The following is a 22,519-nucleotide window of genomic DNA, read 5'->3' as shown; positions in this document are numbered from 1 at the left end:
CATGTAGAGTGGGTTAGGGTAGTAGAGTTAGATCATGTAGAGTGGGTTAGGGTAGTAGAGTTAGATCATGTAGAGTGGGTTAGGGTAGTAGAGGTAGAGCATGTAGAGTGGGTTAGGGTAGTAGAGTTAGATCATGTAGAGTGGGTTAGGGTAGTAGAGGTAGAGCATGTAGAGTGGGTTAGGGTAGTAGAGGTAGATCATGTAGAGTGGGTTAGGGTAGTAGAGGTAGATCATGTAGAGGGGGGTAGTAACAGAGTTAGATCATGTAGAGTGGGTTAGGGTAGTAGAGTTAGATCATGTAGAGTGGGTTAGGGTAGTAGAGTTAGATCATGTAGAGTGGGTCAGGGTGGTAGAGTTAGATCATGTAGAGTGGGTTAGGGTAGTAGAGTTAGATCACGTAGAGGGGGGTAGTAACAGAGTTAGATCATGTAGAGTGGGTTAGGGTAGTAGAGTTAGATCATGTAGAGTGGGTTAGGGTAGTAGAGTTAGATCATGTAGAGTGGGTTAGGGTAGTAGAGGTAGATCATGTAGAGTGGGTTAGGGTAGTAGAGTTAGATCATGTAGAGTGGGTTAGGGTAGTAACAGAGTTAGATCATGTAGAGTGGGTTAGGGTAGTAGAGGTAGATCATGTAGAGTGGGTTAGGGTAGTAGAGTTAGATCATGTAGAGTGGGTTAGGGTAGTAGAGTTAGATCATGTAGAGTGGGTTAGGGTAGTAGAGTTAGATCATGTAGAGTGGGTTAGTATCAGAGTTAGATCACGTAGAGTGGGTCAGGGTGGTAGAGTTAGATCATGTAGAGTGGGTTAGGGTAGTAGAGTTAGATCACGTAGAGTGGGTTCGGGTAGTAGAGTTAGATCATGTAGAGTGGGTTAGGGTAGTAACATAGTTAGATCACGTAGAGTGGGTTAGGGTAGTAGAGGTAGATCACGTAGAGTGGGTTAGGGTAGTAGAGTTAGATCATGTAGAGTGGGTTAGTAACAGAGTTAGATCATGTAGAGTGGGTTAGGGTAGTAGAGGTAGATCATGTAGATTGGGTTAGGGTAGTAGAGTTAGATCATGTAGAGTGGGTTAGGGTGGTAGAGTTAGATCACGTAGAGTGGGTTAGGGTAGTAGAGGTAGATCATGTAGAGTGGGTTAGGGTAGTAGAGTTAGATCACGTAGAGTGGGTTAGGGTGGTAGAGTTAGATCATGTAGAGTGGGTTAGGGTGGTAGAGTTAGATCATGTAGAGTGGGTTAGGGTAGTAGAGTTAGATCACGTAGAGTGGGTTAGGGTAGTAGAGTTAGATCACGTAGAGTGGGTTAGGGTAGTAGAGTTAGATCATGTAGAGTGGGGTAGTAGAGTTAGATCATGTAGAGTGGGTTAGGGTAGTAGAGTTAGATCACGTAGAGTGGGTTAGGGTAGTAGAGTTAGATCATGTAGAGTGGGTTAGGGTAGTAGAGTTAGATCATGTAGAGTGGGTTAGGGTGGTAGAGTTAGATCATGTAGAGTGGGTTAGGGTAGTAGAGTTAGATCATGTAGAGTGGGTTAGGGTAGTAGAGTTAGATCATGTAGAGTGGGTTAGGGTAGTAGAGTTAGATCATGTAGAGTGGGTTAGGGTAGTAGAGTTAGATCATGTAGAGTGGGTTAGGGTAGTAGAGTTAGATCATGTAGAGTGGGTTAGGGTAGTAGAGTTAGATCATGTAGAGTGGGTTAGGGTAGTAGAGTTAGATCATGTAGAGTGGGTTAGGGTGGTAGAGTTAGATCACGTAGAGGGGGGTAGTAACAGAGTTAGATCATGTAGAGTGGGTTAGGGTAGTAGAGTTAGATCATGTAGAGTGGGTTAGTAACAGAGTTAGATCATGTAGAGTGGGTTAGGGTAGTAGAGTTAGATCATGTAGAGTGGGTTAGGGTAGTAGAGTTAGATCATGTAGAGGGGGTTAGGGTAGTAGAGGTAGATCATGTAGAGTGGGTTAGTATCAGAGTTAGATCACGTAGAGTGGGTCAGGGTGGTAGAGTTAGATCATGTAGAGTGGGTTAGGGTAGTAGAGTTAGATCACGTAGAGTGGGTTCGGGTAGTAGAGTTAGATCATGTAGAGTGGGTTAGGGTAGTAACATAGTTAGATCACGTAGAGTGGGTTAGGGTAGTAGAGGTAGATCACGTAGAGTGGGTTAGGGTAGTAGAGGTAGATCACGTAGAGTGGGTTAGGGTAGTAGAGGTAGATCACGTAGAGTGGGTTAGGGTAGTAGAGTTAGATCATGTAGAGTGGGTTAGGGTAGTAGAGTTAGATCATGTAGAGTGGGTTAGTAACAGAGTTAGATCATGTAGAGTGGGTTAGGGTAGTAGAGTTAGATCATGTAGAGTGGGTTAGGGTAGTAGAGTTAGATCATGTAGAGTGGGTTAGGGTAGTAGAGGTAGATCATGTAGAGTGGGTTAGTATCAGAGTTAGATCACGTAGAGTGGGTCAGGGTGGTAGAGTTAGATCATGTAGAGTGGGTTAGGGTAGTAGAGTTAGATCACGTAGAGTGGGTTCGGGTAGTAGAGTTAGATCATGTAGAGTGGGTTAGGGTAGTAACATAGTTAGATCACGTAGAGTGGGTTAGGGTAGTAGAGGTAGATCACGTAGAGTGGGTTAGGGTAGTAGAGGTAGATCACGTAGAGTGGGTTAGGGTAGTAGAGTTAGATCACGTAGAGTGGGTTAGTAACAGAGTTAATTCATGTAGAGTGGGTTAGGGTAGTAGAGTTAGATCATGTAGAGTGGGTTAGGGTAGTAGAGTTAGATCATGTAGAGTGGGTTAGGGTAGTAGAGTTAGATCATGTAGAGTGGGTTAGGGTGGTAGAGTTAGATCATGTAGAGTGGGTTAGGGTAGTAGAGGTAGATCATGTAGAGTGGGTTAGGGTAGTAGAGTTAGATCATGTAGAGTGGGGTAGGGTAGTAGAGTTAGATCATGTAGAGTGGGTTAGGGTAGTAGAGTTAGATCATGTAGAGTGGGTTAGGGTAGTAGAGTTAGATCATGTAGAGTGGGTTAGGGTAGTAGAGGTAGATCATGTAGAGTGGGTTAGGGTAGTAGAGTTAGAGCATGTAGAGCGGGTTAGGGTAGTAGAGTTAGATCATGTAGAGTGGGTTAGGGTAGTAGAGTTAGATCATGTAGAGTGGGTTAGGGTAGTAGAGTTAGATCATGTAGAGTGGGTTAGGGTAGTAGAGGTAGAGCATGTAGAGTGGGTTAGGGTAGTAGAGTTAGATCATGTAGAGTGGGTTAGGGTAGTAGAGGTAGAGCATGTAGAGTGGGTTAGGGTAGTAGAGGTAGATCATGTAGAGTGGGTTAGGGTAGTAGAGGTAGATCATGTAGAGTGGGTTAGGGTAGTAGAGGTAGATCATGTAGAGGGGGGTAGTAACAGAGTTAGATCATGTAGAGTGGGTTAGGGTAGTAGAGTTAGATCATGTAGAGTGGGTTAGGGTAGTAGAGTTAGATCATGTAGAGTGGGTCAGGGTGGTAGAGTTAGATCATGTAGAGTGGGTTAGGGTAGTAGAGTTAGATCACGTAGAGGGGGGTAGTAACAGAGTTAGATCATGTAGAGTGGGTTAGGGTAGTAGAGTTAGATCATGTAGAGTGGGTTAGGGTAGTAGAGTTAGATCATGTAGAGTGGGTTAGGGTAGTAGAGGTAGATCATGTAGAGTGGGTTAGGGTAGTAGAGTTAGATCATGTAGAGTGGGTTAGGGTAGTAACAGAGTTAGATCATGTAGAGTGGGTTAGGGTAGTAGAGGTAGATCATGTAGAGTGGGTTAGGGTAGTAGAGTTAGATCATGTAGAGTGGGTTAGGGTAGTAGAGTTAGATCATGTAGAGTGGGTTAGGGTAGTAGAGTTAGATCATGTAGAGTGGGTTAGTATCAGAGTTAGATCACGTAGAGTGGGTCAGGGTGGTAGAGTTAGATCATGTAGAGTGGGTTAGGGTAGTAGAGTTAGATCACGTAGAGTGGGTTCGGGTAGTAGAGTTAGATCATGTAGAGTGGGTTAGGGTAGTAACATAGTTAGATCACGTAGAGTGGGTTAGGGTAGTAGAGGTAGATCACGTAGAGTGGGTTAGGGTAGTAGAGTTAGATCATGTAGAGTGGGTTAGTAACAGAGTTAGATCATGTAGAGTGGGTTAGGGTAGTAGAGGTAGATCATGTAGATTGGGTTAGGGTAGTAGAGTTAGATCATGTAGAGTGGGTTAGGGTGGTAGAGTTAGATCACGTAGAGTGGGTAAGGGGTGTAGAGGTAGATCATGTAGAGTGGGTTAGGGTAGTAGAGTTAGATCACGTAGAGTGGGTTAGGGTGGTAGAGTTAGATCATGTAGAGTGGGTTAGGGTGGTAGAGTTAGATCACGTAGAGTGGGTTAGGGTAGTAGAGTTAGATCACGTAGAGTGGGTTAGGGTAGTAGAGTTAGATCACGTAGAGTGGGTTAGGGTAGTAGAGTTAGATCATGTAGAGTGGGGTAGTAGAGTTAGATCATGTAGAGTGGGTTAGGGTAGTAGAGTTAGATCACGTAGAGTGGGTTAGGGTAGTAGAGTTAGATCATGTAGAGTGGGTTAGGGTAGTAGAGTTAGATCATGTAGAGTGGGTTAGGGTGGTAGAGTTAGATCATGTAGAGTGGGTTAGGGTAGTAGAGTTAGATCATGTAGAGTGGGTTAGGGTAGTAGAGTTAGATCATGTAGAGTGGGTTAGGGTAGTAGAGTTAGATCATGTAGAGTGGGTTAGGGTAGTAGAGTTAGATCATGTAGAGTGGGTTAGGGTAGTAGAGTTAGATCATGTAGAGTGGGTTAGGGTAGTAGAGTTAGATCATGTAGAGTGGGTTAGGGTAGTAGAGTTAGATCATGTAGAGTGGGTTAGGGTGGTAGAGTTAGATCACGTAGAGGGGGGTAGTAACAGAGTTAGATCATGTAGAGTGGGTTAGGGTAGTAGAGTTAGATCATGTAGAGTGGGTTAGTAACAGAGTTAGATCATGTAGAGTGGGTTAGGGTAGTAGAGTTAGATCATGTAGAGTGGGTTAGGGTAGTAGAGTTAGATCATGTAGAGGGGGTTAGGGTAGTAGAGGTAGATCATGTAGAGTGGGTTAGTATCAGAGTTAGATCACGTAGAGTGGGTCAGGGTGGTAGAGTTAGATCATGTAGAGTGGGTTAGGGTAGTAGAGTTAGATCACGTAGAGTGGGTTCGGGTAGTAGAGTTAGATCATGTAGAGTGGGTTAGGGTAGTAACATAGTTAGATCACGTAGAGTGGGTTAGGGTAGTAGAGGTAGATCACGTAGAGTGGGTTAGGGTAGTAGAGGTAGATCACGTAGAGTGGGTTAGGGTAGTAGAGGTAGATCACGTAGAGTGGGTTAGGGTAGTAGAGTTAGATCATGTAGAGTGGGTTAGGGTAGTAGAGTTAGATCATGTAGAGTGGGTTAGTAACAGAGTTAGATCATGTAGAGTGGGTTAGGGTAGTAGAGTTAGATCATGTAGAGTGGGTTAGGGTAGTAGAGTTAGATCATGTAGAGTGGGTTAGGGTAGTAGAGGTAGATCATGTAGAGTGGGTTAGTATCAGAGTTAGATCACGTAGAGTGGGTCAGGGTGGTAGAGTTAGATCATGTAGAGTGGGTTAGGGTAGTAGAGTTAGATCACGTAGAGTGGGTTCGGGTAGTAGAGTTAGATCATGTAGAGTGGGTTAGGGTAGTAACATAGTTAGATCACGTAGAGTGGGTTAGGGAAGTAGAGGTAGATCACGTAGAGTGGGTTAGTAACAGAGTTAATTCATGTAGAGTGGGTTAGGGTAGTAGAGTTAGATCATGTAGAGTGGGTTAGGGTAGTAGAGTTAGATCATGTAGAGTGGGTTAGGGTAGTAGAGTTAGATCATGTAGAGTGGGTTAGGGTAGTAGAGTTAGATCATGTAGAGTGGGTTAGGGTGGTAGAGTTAGATCATGTAGAGTGGGTTAGGGTAGTAGAGGTAGATCATGTAGAGTGGGTTAGGGTAGTAGAGTTAGATCATGTAGAGTGGGGTAGGGTAGTAGAGTTAGATCATGTAGAGTGGGTTAGGGTAGTAGAGTTAGATCATGTAGAGTGGGTTAGGGTAGTAGAGGTAGATCATGTAGAGTGGGTTAGGGTAGTAGAGTTAGAGCATGTAGAGCGGGTTAGGGTAGTAGAGTTAGATCATGTAGAGTGGGTTAGGGTAGTAGAGTTAGATCATGTAGAGTGGGTTAGGGTAGTAGAGTTAGATCATGTAGAGTGGGTTAGGGTAGTAGAGTTAGATCATGTAGAGTGGGTTAGGGTAGTAGAGTTAGATCATGTAGAGTGGGTTAGGGTGGTAGAGGTAGATCATGTAGAGTGGGTTAGGGTAGTAGAGTTAGAGCATGTAGAGTGGGTTAGTAACAGAGTTAGATCATGTAGAGTGGGTTAGGGTAGTAGAGTTAGATCATGTAGAGTGGGTTAGGGTGGTAGAGGTAGATCATGTAGAGTGGGTTAGTAACAGAGTTAGATCATGTAGAGTGGGTTAGTAACAGAGTTAGATCATGTAGAGTGGGTTAGAAATAGAGTTAGATCATGTAGAGTGGGTTAGGGTGGTAGAGGTAGATCATGTAGAGTGGGTTAGTAACAGAGTTAGATCATGTAGAGTGGGTTAGTAACAGAGTTAGATCATGTAGAGTGGGTTAGGGTAGTAGAGGTAGATCATCTAGAGTGGGTTAGGGTAGTAGAGTTAGATCACGTAGAGTGGGTTAGGGTAGTAGAGTTAGATCACGTAGAGTGGGTTAGGGTAGTAGAGTTAGATCATGTAGAGTGGGTTAGGGTGGCAGAGTTAGATCATGTAGAGTGGGTTAGGGTGGTAGAGGTAGATCATGTAGAGTGGGTTAGGGTAGTAGAGTTAGATCACGTAGAGTGGGTTAGGGTGGTAGAGGTAGATCATGTAGAGTGGGTTAGGGTAGTAGAGTTAGATCATGTAGAGTGGGTTAGGGTAGTAGAGTTAGATCATGTAGAGTGGGTTAGGGTAGTAGAGGTAGAGCATGTAGAGTGGGTTAGGGTAGTAGAGTTAGATCATGTAGAGTGGGTTAGGGTAGTAGAGGTAGAGCATGTAGAGTGGGTTAGGGTAGTAGAGTTAGATCATGTAGAGTGGGTTAGGGTAGTAGAGGTAGATCATGTAGAGGGGGGTAGTAACAGAGTTAGATCATGTAGAGTGGGTTAGGGTAGTAGAGTTAGATCATGTAGAGTGGGTTAGGGTAGTAGAGTTAGATCATGTAGAGTGGGTCAGGGTGGTAGAGTTAGATCATGTAGAGTGGGTTAGGGTAGTAGAGTTAGATCACGTAGAGGGGGGTAGTAACAGAGTTAGATCATGTAGAGTGGGTTAGGGTAGTAGAGTTAGATCATGTAGAGTGGGTTAGGGTAGTAGAGTTAGATCATGTAGAGTGGGTTAGGGTAGTAGAGGTAGATCATGTAGAGTGGGTTAGGGTAGTAGAGTTAGATCATGTAGAGTGGGTTAGGGTAGTAACAGAGTTAGATCATGTAGAGTGGGTTAGGGTAGTAGAGGTAGATCATGTAGAGTGGGTTAGGGTAGTAGAGTTAGATCATGTAGAGTGGGTTAGGGTAGTAGAGTTAGATCATGTAGAGTGGGTTAGGGTAGTAGAGTTAGATCATGTAGAGTGGGTTAGTATCAGAGTTAGATCACGTAGAGTGGGTCAGGGTGGTAGAGTTAGATCATGTAGAGTGGGTTAGGGTAGTAGAGTTAGATCACGTAGAGTGGGTTCGGGTAGTAGAGTTAGATCATGTAGAGTGGGTTAGGGTAGTAACATAGTTAGATCACGTAGAGTGGGTTAGGGTAGTAGAGGTAGATCACGTAGAGTGGGTTAGGGTAGTAGAGTTAGATCATGTAGAGTGGGTTAGTAACAGAGTTAGATCATGTAGAGTGGGTTAGGGTAGTAGAGGTAGATCATGTAGAGTGGGTTAGGGTAGTAGAGTTAGATCATGTAGAGTGGGTTAGGGTGGTAGAGTTAGATCACGTAGAGTGGGTTAGGGTAGTAGAGGTAGATCATGTAGAGTGGGTTAGGGTAGTAGAGTTAGATCACGTAGAGTGGGTTAGGGTGGTAGAGTTAGATCACGTAGAGTGGGTTAGGGTGGTAGAGTTAGATCATGTAGAGTGGGTTAGGGTAGTAGAGTTAGATCACGTAGAGTGGGTTAGGGTAGTAGAGTTAGATCACGTAGAGTGGGTTAGGGTAGTAGAGTTAGATCATGTAGAGTGGGGTAGTAGAGTTAGATCATGTAGAGTGGGTTAGGGTAGTAGAGTTAGATCATGTAGAGTGGGTTAGGGTGGTATAGTTAGATCATGTAGAGTGGGTTAGGGTAGTAGAGTTAGATCATGTAGAGTGGGTTAGGGTAGTAGAGTTAGATCATGTAGAGTGGGTTAGGGTGGTAGAGTTAGATCATGTAGAGTGGGTTAGGGTAGTAGAGTTAGATCATGTAGAGTGGGTTAGGGTAGTAGAGTTAGATCATGTAGAGTGGGTTAGGGTAGTAGAGTTAGATCATGTAGAGTGGGTTAGGGTGGTAGAGTTAGATCATGTAGAGTGGGTTAGGGTAGTAGAGTTAGATCATGTAGAGTGGGTTAGGGTAGTAGAGTTAGATCATGTAGAGTGGGTTAGGGTAGTAGAGTTAGATCATGTAGAGTGGGTTAGGGTAGTAGAGTTAGATCATGTAGAGTGGGTTAGGGTGGTAGAGTTAGATCATGTAGAGTGGGTTAGGGTAATAGAGTTAGATCATGTAGAGTGGGTTAGGGTGGTAGAGTTAGATCATGTAGAGTGGGTTAGGGTAGTAGAGTTAGATCATGTAGAGTGGGTTAGTAACAGAGTTAGATCATGTAGAGTGGGTTAGGGTAGTATAGTTAGATCATGTAGAGTGGGTTAGGGTAGTAGAGTTAGATCATGTAGAGTGGGTTAGGGTAGTAGAGTTAGATCATGTAGAGTGGGTTAGGGTAGTAGAGTTAGATCATGTAGAGTGGGTTAGGGTAGTAGAGTTAGATCATGTAGAGTGGGTTAGGGTGGTAGAGTTAGATCACGTAGAGGGGGGTAGTAACAGAGTTAGATCATGTAGAGTGGGTTAGGGTAGTAGAGTTAGATCATGTAGAGTGGGTTAGGGTAGTAGAGTTAGATCATGTAGAGTGGGTTAGGGTAGTAGAGGTAGATCATGTAGAGTGGGTTAGTATCAGAGTTAGATCACGTAGAGTGGGTCAGGGTGCTAGAGTTAGATCATGTAGAGTGGGTTAGGGTAGTAGAGTTAGATCACGTAGAGTGGGTTCGGGTAGTAGAGTTAGATCATGTAGAGTGGGTTAGGGTAGTAACATAGTTAGATCACGTAGAGTGGGTTAGGGTAGTAGAGGTAGATCACGTAGAGTGGGTTAGGGTAGTAGAGGTAGATCACGTAGAGTGGGTTAGGGTAGTAGAGGTAGATCACGTAGAGTGGGTTAGGGTAGTAGAGTTAGATCATGTAGAGTGGGTTAGGGTAGTAGAGTTAGATCATGTAGAGTGGGTTAGTAACAGAGTTAGATCATGTAGAGTGGGTTAGGGTAGTAGAGTTAGATCATGTAGAGTGGGTTAGGGTAGTAGAGTTAGATCATGTAGAGTGGGTTAGGGTAGTAGAGGTAGATCATGTAGAGTGGGTTAGTATCAGAGTTAGATCACGTAGAGTGGGTCAGGGTGGTAGAGTTAGATCATGTAGAGTGGGTTAGGGTAGTAGAGTTAGATCACGTAGAGTGGGTTCGGGTAGTAGAGTTAGATCATGTAGAGTGGGTTAGGGTAGTAACATAGTTAGATCACGTAGAGTGGGTTAGGGTAGTAGAGGTAGATCACCTAGAGTGGGTTAGGGTAGTAGAGGTAGATCACGTAGAGTGGGTTAGGGTAGTAGAGTTAGATCATGTAGAGTGGGTTAGGGTAGTAGAGTTAGATCATGTAGAGTGGGTTAGTAACAGAGTTAGATCATGTAGAGTGGGTTAGGGTAGTAGAGTTAGATCATGTAGAGTGGGTTAGGGTAGTAGAGTTAGATCATGTAGAGTGGGTTAGGGTGGTAGAGTTAGATCATGTAGAGTGGGTTATGGTAGTAGAGGTAGATCATGTAGAGTGGGTTAGGGTAGTAGAGTTAGATCATGTAGAGTGGGTTAGGGTGGTAGAGTTAGATCATGTAGAGTGGGTTAGTGTAGTAGAGTTAGATCATGTAGAGTGGGTTAGGGTAGTAGAGTTAGATCATGTAGAGTGGGTTAGTGTAGTAGAGTTAGATCATGTAGAGTGGGTTAGGGTAGTAGAGTTAGATCATGTAGAGTGGGTTAGGGTGGTAGAGTTAGATCATGTAGAGTGGGTTAGGGTGGTAGAGTTAGATCATGTAGAGTGGGTTAGGGTAGTAGAGTGGGTTAGGGTAGTAGAGTTAGATCATGTAGAGTGGGTTAGGGTAGTAGAGGTAGATCATGTAGAGTGGGTTAGGGTAGTAGAGGTAGATCATGTAGAGTGCGTTAGGGTAGTAGAGTTAGATCATGTAGAGTGGGTTAGGGTAGTAGAGGTAGATCATGTAGAGTGGGTTAGGGTAGTAGAGGTAGATCATGTAGAGTGGGTTAGGGTAGTAGAGGTAGATCATGTAGAGTGGGTTAGGATAATTTATTATTTTCAACAGTGTAAAACAATACTGAAGACATCAAAACTATTTAACACATATGGAATCATGTAGTAATCAAAAAAGTGTTAAACAAATCCAAATACATTTTAGATTCTTCAAAGTAGCCAGCCTTTGCCTTGATGACAGCTTTGCACACTCTTGGCATTCTCTCAACCAGCTTCATGAGGAATGCTTTTCCAACAGACTTGAAGGAGTTCCCACATGTGCAGAGCACTTGTTGGCTGATTTTTCTTCACTCTGTGGTCCAACTCATCTCAAATTGGGTTGAGGTCAGGTGATTGTGAAGGCCAAGTCATCTGATGACGCACTCCGTCACTCTCCTTCTTGGTTAAATATCCCTTACACAGCCTGAAGGTGTGTTTCGTCATTGTCCTGTTGAAAAACAAATGATAGTCCCACTAAGCCCAAACCAGATGGGATGGCATATGGCTGCATAACGCTGTGGTAGCCATGCTGGTTAAGTCTTGAAATCTAAATAAATCAGTGTCACCAGCAAAGCACCCCCACACCTCCTCCTCCTCCATGCTTCACGGTGGGAACCACACATGCAGAGATCATCCGTTCACCTACTCTGCGTCTCACAAAGACGGTGGTTGGAACCAAAAATCTCCAATTTGGACTCATCAGACCAAAGGACTGATTTCCACCAGTCTAATGTCCGTTGCTCGTGTTTCTTGGGCCAAGCAAGTCTCTTCTTATTATTGGTGTCCTTTAGTAGTGGTATCTTTGCAGCAATTAGACCATGAAGGCCTGAGTCAGGCAGTCTCCTCTGAACAGTTGATGTTGAGATGTGTCTGTTACTTGAACTCTGAAGCATTTATTTGGGCTGCAATCTGAGGTGCAGGTAACTCTAATGAATTTATCCTCTGCAGCAGGTAACTCTGGGTCTTCCTTTCCTGTGGCGGTCCTCATGAGAGCCAGTTTCATCATAGCGCTTGATGATTTTTGCGAATGCACTTGAAGAAACTTTCTTAATTTTCCCAATTGACTGACCTTCTGTCTTAAAGTAATGAACGGTTGCGTCTCTTCACTTATTTGAGCTGTTCTTGCCACAATATGGACTTGGTCTTTTGCCAAATTGGGATATCTTCTGTATACAAATCTAATTAATTCATATCAAATCAAATGTATTTATATAGCCCTTCTTACATCAGCTGATATCTCAAAGTGCTGTACAGAAACCCAGACTAAAACCCCAAACAGCAAGCAACGCAGCTGTAGAAGCTATACCTCCCCTACCTTGTCACAACACAACTGATTGGCTCAAACGCATTAAAGAAAGACATTCCATAAATTAACTTAAGGCACACCTGTTAATTGAAATGCCTTCCAGGTGACTACCTCATGAAGCTGGTTGAGAGAATGCCAAGAATGAGCAAAGCTGTCATCAAGGCAAAGGGTGGCTACATTGAAGGATCTCAAATATAAAATATATTTATTTGTTTCACACTTTTTTGGTTACTACATGATTCCATATATGTGATATTTCATAGTTTGATGTCTTCACTATTATTTTACAATGTAGAAAATAGTAAAAATAAAGAAAAAACCCTTGAATAAGTAGGTGTCTCCAAACTTTTGACTGGTACTGTGTGTGTGTATATATATATATATATATTTAATTTTTTTGTTTGTTGACTAAATCAAAATCCAATAATTCGTCTGGCTAACCGCCCGACCGGGGCTTCGTCTGGCTAACCGCCCGACCGGGGCTTCGTCTGGCTAACCGCCCGACCGGGGCTTCGTCTGGCTAACCGCCCGACCGGGGCTTCGTCTGGCTAACCGCCCGACCGGGGCTTCGTCTGGCTAACCGCCCGACCGGGGCTTCGTCTGGCTAACCGCCCGACCGGGGCTTCGTCTGGCTAACCGCCCGACCGGGGCTTCGTCTGGCTAACCGTCCGACCGGGGCTTCGTCTGGCTAACCGCCCGACCGGGGCTTCGTCTGGCTAACCGCCCGACCGGGGCTTCGTCTGGCTAACCGCCCGACCGGGGCTTCGTCTAGCTAACCGCCCGACCGGGGCTTCGTCTAGCTAACCGCCCGACCGGGGCTTCGTCTAGCTAACCGCCCGACCGGGGCTTCGTCTAGCTAACCGCCCGACCGGGGCTTCAATACAATTTAAAAGTGAAGTCCTGGTCTGCTCCGTGCCAAGACAGAAGAGAGTGATTAGAACAGGACAAACAGGATGCCAACGTACCTCGTCAAAGTGTCTCAGATAGTAAGCCACTATGTAGGACAACAGACTCCGGGTGTTATCCTGCCAAAAGGAGGAAGACAAAATACATTAGCTTCAGTTCATGGAATTCATGTTTGGTTTACGACACTTTCTCACAAAGTGTTCTACAAAGCTTTTACAAAATTAAAATATATATTTTAATCCACATCTGCATCATCATAAAATATGGTAGGAACAGTAACTACAGTCTTCCAGCACAATATAAACCCTGACAAAATGGACAGTCATGTCTCACAGTGTAACTAGAGGTTTAACTAAGATGGGTCCCAAATAGACAGTAATGTCTCACAGTGTCACTAGAGGTTTAACTAAGCTGGGTCCCAAATAGACAGTAATGTCTCACAGTGTGACTAGAGGTTTAACTAAGCTGGGTCCCAAATAGACAGTAATGTCTCACAGTGTAACTAGAGGTATAACTAAGATGGGTCCCAAATAGACAGTAATGTCTAACAGTGTCACTAGAGGTTTAACTAAGCTGGGTCCCAAATAGACAGTAATGTCTCACAGTGTAACTAGAGGTATAACTAAGCTGGGTCCCAAATAGACAGTAATGTCTCACAGTGTAACTAGAGGTTTAACTAAGCTGGGTCCCAAATAGACAGTAATGTCTCACAGTGTAACTAGAGGTATAACTAAGATGGGTCCCAAATAGACAGTAATGTCTAACAGTGTCACTAGAGGTTTAACTAAGCTGGGTCCCAAATAGACAGTAATGTCTCACAGTGTAACTAGAGGTATAACTAAGCTGGGTCCCAAATAGACAGTAATGTCTCACAGTGTAACTAGAGGTATAACTAAGCTGGGTCCCAAATAGACAGTAATGTCTCACAGTGTAACTAGAGGTTTAACTAAGCTGGGTCCCAAATAGACAGTAATGTCTCACAGTGTAACTAGAGGTATAACTAAGATGGGTCCCAAATAGACAGTAATGTCTAACAGTGTCACTAGAGGTTTAACTAAGCTGGGTCCCAAATAGACAGTAATGTCTCACAGTGTAACTAGAGGTTTAACTAAGCTGGGTCCCAAATAGACAGTAATGTCTCACAGTGTAACTAGAGGTATAACTAAGATGGGTCCCAAATAGACAGTAATGTCTAACAGTGTCACTAGAGGTTTAACTAAGCTGGGTCCCAAATAGACAGTAATGTCTCACAGTGTAACTAGAGGTATAACTAAGCTGGGTCCCAAATAGACAGTAATGTCTCACAGTGTAACTAGAGGTTTAACTAAGCTGGGTCCCAAATAGACAGTAATGTCTCACAGTGTAACTAGAGGTTTAACTAAGCTGGGTCCCAAATAGACAGTAATGTCTCACAGTGTAACTAGAGGTTTAACTAAGCGGCATTTCAAATGGCTTCCTACTGCCTATACATTGGTCTACTGTTGACCAGATGGACTCTACATAGGGAATAGGTCCTAGTGCCCTAGTAGTGCCTCATCCAACCATAGGGAATAGGGTGCAGGTCCTAGTGCCCTAGTAGTGCCTCTCCCAACCATAGGGAATAGGGTGCAGGTCCTAGTAGTGTCTTTTCCAACCATAGGGAATAGGGTGCAGGTCCTAGAGCCTTAGCAGTGCCTCATCCAGCCATAGGGAATAGGGTGTAGGTCCTAGAGCACCAGTAGTGACACTCACGCTGCTCTTCACATCCTTCAGCTTGGGCAGGATATCCAGGTTAAAGCCGTCAGCCTGTCCTCTGGTTCGGTTGCCACCATTCATGAAGTTACCAAAGGCCAGGACCAGACCCAGCACCTGCATCACACACTGGCCACTCTGCAAGGTCTGGAGGAGGAGATGGGCACACACAGGGAGACAAAGGGACAGACAGGAGAGAAGGGGGGGACAGACAGGAGAGATTGAGACAGAGAGGGGGGGGACAGGAGAGATTGAGACAGGGACAGAGAGAGAGAGGGGGGAGACACGAGATTGAGACAGAGAGGAGAGATTGAGACAGGGACAGACAGGAGAGATCGAGAGAGAAGGGGTGGACAGACAGGAGAGATCGAGACAGGGACAGAGAGAGAGAGGGACAGTCAGTGTGTGTATGAGGCTGAGTAGATTAATAGGATCAGTCATTCACATTCAGCTTCAACATGAAAACTGTTTTCTGAACACACTTCATCCAGAAGGGCTGTTATTATCTATACTGATGCTCCTGTTTAAAACCACTTCCACAGAGGAAGGATCGAGACGGTCCCGCTTAAAACCACTTCCACAGAGGAAGGATTGAGACGGTCCTGTTTAAAACCACTTCCACAGAGGAAGGATTGAGACGGTCCTGTTTAAAACCACTTCCACAGAGGAAGGATTGAGACGGTCCTGTTTAAAACCACTTCCACAGAGGAAGGATTGAGACGGTCCTGTTTAAAACCACTTCCACAGAGGAAGGATCGAGACGGTCCCGTTTAAAACCACTTCCACAGAGGAAGAATCGAGACGGTCCCGCTTAAAACCACTTCCACAGAGGAAGGATTGAGACGGTCCCGTTTAAAACCACTTCCACAGAGGAAGGATTGAGACGGTCCTGTTTAAAACCACTTCCACAGAGGAAGGATCGAGACGGTCCCGCTTAAAACCACTTCCACAGAGGAAGGTTTGAGACGGTCCCGCTTAAAACCACTTCCACAGAGGAAGGATTGAGACGGTCCCGTTTAAAACCACTTCCACAGAGGAAGGATCGAGACGGTCCCGTTTAAAACCACTTCCACAGAGGAAGAATCGAGACGGTCCCGCTTAAAACCACTTCCACAGAGGAAGGATTGAGACGGTCCTGTTTAAAACCACTTCCACAGAGGAAGGATTGAGACGGTCCTGTTTAAAACCACTTCCACAGAGGAAGGATTTGAGACGGTCCTGTTTAAAACCACTTCCACAGAGGAAGGATTGAGACGGTCCTGTTTAAAACCACTTCCACAGAGGAAGGATTGAGACGGTCCTGTTTAAAACCACTTCCACAGAGGAAGGATCGAGACGGTCCTGTTTAAAACCACTTCCACAGAGGAAGGATTGAGACGGTCCTGTTTAAAACCACTTCCACAGAGGGAGGGTTGAGACGGTCCTGTTTAAAACCACTTCCACAGAGGGAGGGTTGAGACGGTCCTGTTTAAAACCACTTCCACAGAGGAAGGGTTGAGACGGTCCTGTTTAAAACCACTTCCACAGAGGAAGGATTGAGACGGTCCTGTTTAAAACTACTTCCACTGTCCAGAGGACCAATCCTTAGCAGACCTCTTCTGATTTCTACTGAGGTGAGACACACAAACAGGTGTATACGCACACACATACCAAACACGTCACAATCAAACTTATTTATAAAGCCCTTCTTACATCAGCTGATGTCTCAAAGTGCTGTACAGAAACCCAGCCTAAAACCCCCCAAACAGCAAGCAATGCAGGTGTAGAAGCACGGTGGCTAGGAAAAACTCCCTAGAAAGGCCAAAACCAAGGAAGAAACCTAGAGAGGAACCAGGCTATGAGGGGTGGCTAGTCCTCTTCTGGCTGTGCCGGGTGGAGATTATAACAGAAAATGGCCAAGATGTTCAAATGTTCATAAATGACCAGCAGGGTCAAATAATAGTAATCAAAGTGAACAGGTCAGGGTTCCATAGCCGCAGGCAGAACAGTCGAAACTGGAGCAGCAGCACGGCCAGGTGGACTGGGGACAACAAGGAGTCATAATGTCAGGTAGTCCTGAGGCATGGTCCTAGGGCAGGGTCAGATAATAATAATCACACACAGACTCACCGTGCACACTCTCTGCAGGATGTCCAGTTTGCGCAGGATAGAGGAGATCCATTCAGAGAAGGTGGACTGAAACAGGATACAGAACACCCGGCCTGAGAAGTTGGGGATCTGATGTAACTGGAACAGGAACCTGGAATAGAGGAGACAAGAGGTCGGAGGATGGGTTTGAGGATACCACTTCATGATGTAACTGGAACAGGAACCTGGAATAGAGGAGACAAGAGATCGGAGGATGGGTTTGAGGATACCACTTCATGATGTAACTGGAACAGGAACCTGGAATAGAGGAGACGAGAGATTGGAGGATGGGTTTGAGGATACCACTTCATGATGTAACTGGAACAGGAACCTGGAATAGAGGAGACAAGAGATCGGAGGATGGGTTTGAGGAAACCACTTCATGATGTAACTGGAACCTGGAATAGAGGAGATGAGATAGGACGGGTTTAAGTCACTTCCTACTTTACGAACATGACTGGTTGTTAGAATAATGGAGTGATTCTCCAGAACACCTACTGTTCAGGTTTGTCCAGAGGTTTGGCGTTGTCCTTGTCTTTAGATGACTTGATGTGCTTATCGATCTTCTCCATCTCATCCTGTTGTGCTCTCTGAAAAGACGGACAACAGGACAACGTGATCAACTTAGACCCGACAGACCACATACATACGGATTAGTTTGACACCGCTCTCAATTTAGAGATTCAAACGTGAGCTCATCACATGTTCTCTAATTTCCAAGAATTCAGAGCACTGACATTTTTATTTATTTATTTATTTCACCTTTATTTAACCAGGCAGGCTAGTTGAGAACAAGTTCTCATTTACAAATTGGGACCTGGCCAAGATAAAGCAAAGCAGTGCGACACATACAACAAAACAGAGTTACACATGGAGTAAAACAAACATAGTCAATAATAGAGTGAAAAATAAGTCTATATACAATGTGAGCAAATGAGGTGAGATAAGGGAGGTGAAGGCAAAAAAAAGGCCATGGTGGCGAAGTAAATACAATATAGCAAGTAAAACACTGGAATGGTAGATTTGCAGTGGAAGAATGTGCAAAGTAGAGATAGAAATAATGGGGTGCAAAGGAGCAAAATAAATAAATACAGTAGGGGGAGAGGTAGTTGTTTGGGCTAAATTATAGATGGGCTATGTACAGGTGCAGTAATCTATGAGCTGCTCTGACAGCTGGTGCTTAAAGCTAGTGAGGGAGATAAGTGTTTCCAGTTTCAGAGATTTAAGACATCATAGACCACATATGACAACTGGGTTCAGCATTCATAGCAGTACTACTACAGTAGTAGTGAACTACTACTACTATTGAAATACTATTACTGTACTACATGGCTACTGCAGAAGTACTACAGGCAGTAGTACTTCTGCAGTAGTACTGTAGTACAGTAGTAGTGGTGAACTACTACTACTGAAATACTACTACTTTACTGTAGTACTTCAGCAGCATTCATGTAGTACAGTAATAGTATTTCAGTAGTATTTCACCACTACTACTACTGTACTACAGTAGTATAATAGTAGTATGTTATTCTGGCACATGGAATCAGACCCTTGTTTACATGGAAAACTAAGAAGTGTCTCCTAAACTGGTGGTGCCTTGAGGAAAACCAAACCAAAGACAAAAGCCACAATGTCTAAAACGTTTCCTCCACTTACGTTTTACATTTCAGTCATTTAGCAGACTCTGATCCAGAGCCACTTACAGTTAGTGAGTCATTTAACAGACGCTCTGATTCAGTCACTTAGTTAGTGAGTCATTTAACAGACTCTCTGATTCAGAGTCACTTACAAGAGCAATTAGAGTTAAGTGCCTTGCTCAAGGGCAGACAGATTGTTCACCTGGTCGGCTCGGGGATTCAACCCAGCGACCTTTCGGTTACTGTCCCCACTGCTCTTAACCGCTGGGCTACCTGCCACCCACATACTGTGCTGCTGTGACACAACGGAGGATGTGATAACCTCTAAATTACTCAATATTTCGGGACGTGAAACAATGTCAAAAGGACCCATTTTTACCGGGGCTCCTGGGACTGCAGTGCCCCTCTGACTGACACTCAAGTTTACCAAATTAAACCATCTGAAATTGCACAGTGTGTGTTTAAAATGATCAGTAATATTTGCGCCGGGAACTTATTCTAAAGACCAATTCACTGTACATGCATCAGAACGTAGAGTATTCAAGCAGCAGGATGCCATTTATTGTCCTGAGTCTTTCCTTGGAGGCAGCTCTGCAGAGTGGTCACTAGCTGGCACAGCCACAACGTCATAAAATCAGATTTTAAACTTAAACACAACGCTAATGCATAAACCAAAACATCATCATTTTTTATGTTTTTTTTTACGATGTACTGTAGCCAATTTTGACTTTGCAGCTGCCCCATCGCTCAGTTCTGCCTCCAGGGCAAGATTCATGCCAATAAATGTCAACCTGCATACAAGCATCAGCACATCAGCCTATACAACATCAACAAATCAACTCAAGGTTGGTTATCATTGTCCATCAGATTACATTTATAGGGTAACGTTCATTGAATAGCGACACAAAGCTGGTGAGTGAGTCTCTCCAAAACGTTCCTGGATATCCCGATATAAACAGTGAGTCTCTACAAAACGTTCCTGGATATCCCGATATAAACAGTGAGTCTCTACAAAACGTTCCTGGATATCCCGATATAAACAGTGAGTCTCTCCAAAACATTCCTGGATATCCCGATATAAACAGTGAGTCTCTCCAAAACGTTCCTGGATATCCCGATATAAACAGTGAGTCTCTCCAAAACGTTCCTGGATATCCCGATATAAACAGTGAGTCTCTCCAAAACGTTCCTGGATATCCCGATATAAACAGTGAGTCTCTCCAAAACGTTCCTGGATATCCCGATGTAAACAGTGAGTCTCTCCAAAACGTTCCTGGATATCCCGATATAAACAGTGAGTCTCTCCAAAACGTTCCTGGATATCCTGATATAAACATGGCAGCAGTTCTGAACGATCCACCGAGTTAACACCTTGGTAAACACTTCACCTCCACATCAGAAAGACTACACAGTTCTGAACCATCCACAGAGTTAACACCTTGGTAAACACTTCACCTCCACATCAGAAAGACTACACAGTTCTGAACCATCCACAGAGTTATCACCTTGGTAAACACTTCACTTCCACATCAGAAAGACTACACAGTTCTGAACCATCCACAGAGTTAACACCTTGGTAAACACTTCACCTCCAATTCAGAAAGACGACACAGCCAGATGTCCAGACAGACGCCATCTTTAACCATTTCTAACGCGTCCAATAAGATGGAGGATCAAAGAGTTAGGAACCACACCAATCAGCAAGAAGGAAATAACAACGACATGGAGGCATGAAGGGGTCCGGAGTGGCGCAGGGGTCCCGAGAGGCATGAAGGGCTCCCGAGTGGCGCAGGGGTCCCGAGAGGCATGAAGGGCTCCCGAGAGGCATGAAGGGCTCCCGAGTGGCGCAGGGGTCCCGAGAGGCATGAAGGGCTCCCGAGTGGCGCAGGGGTCCCTGGAGGCATGAAGGGCTCCCGAGTGGCGCAGGGGTCTAAGACCATGCAATCTCAGTGCAAGAGGCGTCACTACAGACACCCTGGTTCGAATCCAGGCTGCATCACATCCGGCCGTGATTGGGAGTCCCATAGGGCGGCGCACAATTGGCCCAGCGTCGTCCGGGTTAGGGTTTGGGCGGGGCAGGCCGTCATTGTAAATAAGGAATTTGTTCTTAACTGACTTGCCTAGTTAAATAAAGGTTAAATAATAAATGGAGTGAGTGAACACCATTATGGTTTCCTCTCAAACGGCACCATATTCCCCATATAGTGAACTACTTTTGACCAGAGCCCAGAGTCTTAGACATGAAAAGTAGTGCACTATATAGGGAATAGGGTGCCATAGGGCTCTGGACTAAAGTAGTGCAATTTATAGGGAATAGGGCTCTGGTCTAAAGTAGTGCACTATATAGGGAATAGGGCTCTGGTCTAAAGTAGTGCACTATATAGGGAATAGGGTGCCATAGGGCTCTGGTCTAAAGTAGTGCACTGTGTAGGGAATAGGGAGCCATTTGGGAAGCACCCTACAGCTGGCTGTTAGTGACGAGCCTTGAAGAGTCTGGCAGGACCGACCCTTTCAGCCAGAACGGAAACCCTGAAACACAGACCCATTAAGCTACATCACAGAACCAAAACAACAAATGAAAACATTCAAGGCCTTTATCCCCCTCTCCCCCCACAGTTCTACAACCCCGCTCTGCTCCCCACACAGTTCTACAACCCCGCTCTGCTCCCCACACAGTTCTACAACCCCCCTCTCCCCACACAGTTCTACAACCCCGCTCTGCTCCACACAGTTCTACAACCCCCTCTGCTCCCCACACAGTTCTACAACCCCCCTCTCCCCACACAGTTCTACAACCCCCCTCTCCCCACACAGTTCTACAACCCCCCTCTCCCCCCACAGTTCTACAACCCCCCTCTCCCCCCACAGTTCTACAACCCCCCTCTGCTCCCCTCTCCCCCCACAGTTCTACAACCCCCCTCTCCCCCCACAGTTCTACAACCCCCCTCTCCCCCCACAGTTCTACAACCCCCCTCCCCCCACAGTTCTACAACCCCCCTCTCCCCACAGTTCTACAACCCCCCTCCCCCCACAGTTCTACAACCCCGCTCTGCTCCCCACACACTTCTACAACCCCGCTCTGCTCCCCACACACTTCTACAACCCCGCTCTGCTCCCCACACACTTCTACAACCCCCCTCTCCCCCCACAGTTCTACCACCCCCCTCTCCCCCCACAGTTCTACCATCCCCCTCTCCCCCCACAGTTCTACAACCCCCCTCTCCCCACAGTTCTACAACCCCCCTCCCCCCACACTTCTACAACCCCGCTCTGCTCCCCACACACTTCTACAACCCCGCTCTGCTCCCCACACACTTCTACAACCCCGCTCTGCTCCCCACACAGTTCTACAACCCCGCTCTGCTCCCCACACAGTTCTACAACCCCGCTCTGCTCCCCACACACTTCTACAACCCCGCTCTGCTCCCCACACAGTTCTACAACCCCGCTCTGCTCCCCACACAGTTCTACAACCCCGCTCTGCTCCCCACACAGTTCTACAACCCCGCTCTGCTCCCCACACAGTTCTACAACCCCGCTCTGCTCCCCACACAGTTCTACAACCCCGCTCTGCTCCCCACACAGTTCTACAACCCCGCTCTGCTCCCCACACAGTTCTACAACCCCGCTCTGCTCCCCACACAGTCCTACAACCCCGCTCTGCTCCCCACACAGTCCTACAACCCCGCTCTGCTCCCCACACAGTTCTACAACCCCGCTCTGCTCCCCACACAGTTCTACAACCCCGCTCTGCTCCCCACACACTTCTACAACCCCGCTCTGCTCCCCACACACTTCTACAACCCCGCTCTGCTCCCCACACACTTCTACAACCCCGCTCTGCTCCCCACACACTTCTACAACCCCGCTCTGCTCCACACACAGTTCTACAACCCCGCTCTGCTCCCCCCACAGTTCTACAACCCCCCTCTCCCCCCACAGACTTCTACAACCCCGCTCTGCTCCCCACACACTTCTACAACCTAACAAGTCGTCCTAACAAGGCCCGAAGCAACCACAACGCATTGCTCTAACAAGGCCCGAAGCAACCACAACGCATTGCTCTAACAAGGCCCGAAGCAACCACAATGCATTGCTCTAACAAGGCCCGAAGCAACCACAATGCATTGCTCTAACAAGGCCCGAAGCAACCACAATGCATTGCTCTAACAAGGCCCGAAGCAACCACAATGCATTGCTCTAACAAGGCCCGAAGCAACCACAATGCATTGCTCTAACAAGGCCCGAAGCAA

General features: G+C 45.7%; 1 protein-coding gene across 1 annotated transcript in view; it reads right to left on the bottom strand.

The window, feature by feature from the left end:
- Nucleotides 1–22,519, bottom strand: part of LOC139571658 (formin-2-like) — a 165,766-nt gene that overhangs the window by 40,783 nt on the left and 102,464 nt on the right. Inside the window, exons 10-13 of the mRNA XM_071394732.1 lie at nucleotides 17,128–17,219; nucleotides 16,612–16,741; nucleotides 14,503–14,649; nucleotides 12,831–12,890 (exon numbers count right to left, since the gene is read on the bottom strand). Coding sequence (XP_071250833.1) covers nucleotides 12,831–12,890; nucleotides 14,503–14,649; nucleotides 16,612–16,741; nucleotides 17,128–17,219 — 429 coding nt within the window. The remainder of the gene's footprint in view (nucleotides 1–12,830; nucleotides 12,891–14,502; nucleotides 14,650–16,611; nucleotides 16,742–17,127; nucleotides 17,220–22,519) is intronic.

Source organism: Salvelinus alpinus, chromosome 3, assembly GCF_045679555.1.
Source record: "Salvelinus alpinus chromosome 3, SLU_Salpinus.1, whole genome shotgun sequence".
Lineage (NCBI taxonomy): Eukaryota > Metazoa > Chordata > Actinopteri > Salmoniformes > Salmonidae > Salvelinus > Salvelinus alpinus.
The sequence above is the reverse complement of the archived record's forward strand: the minus strand, read 5'-3'. Positions and strand labels throughout refer to the sequence as shown.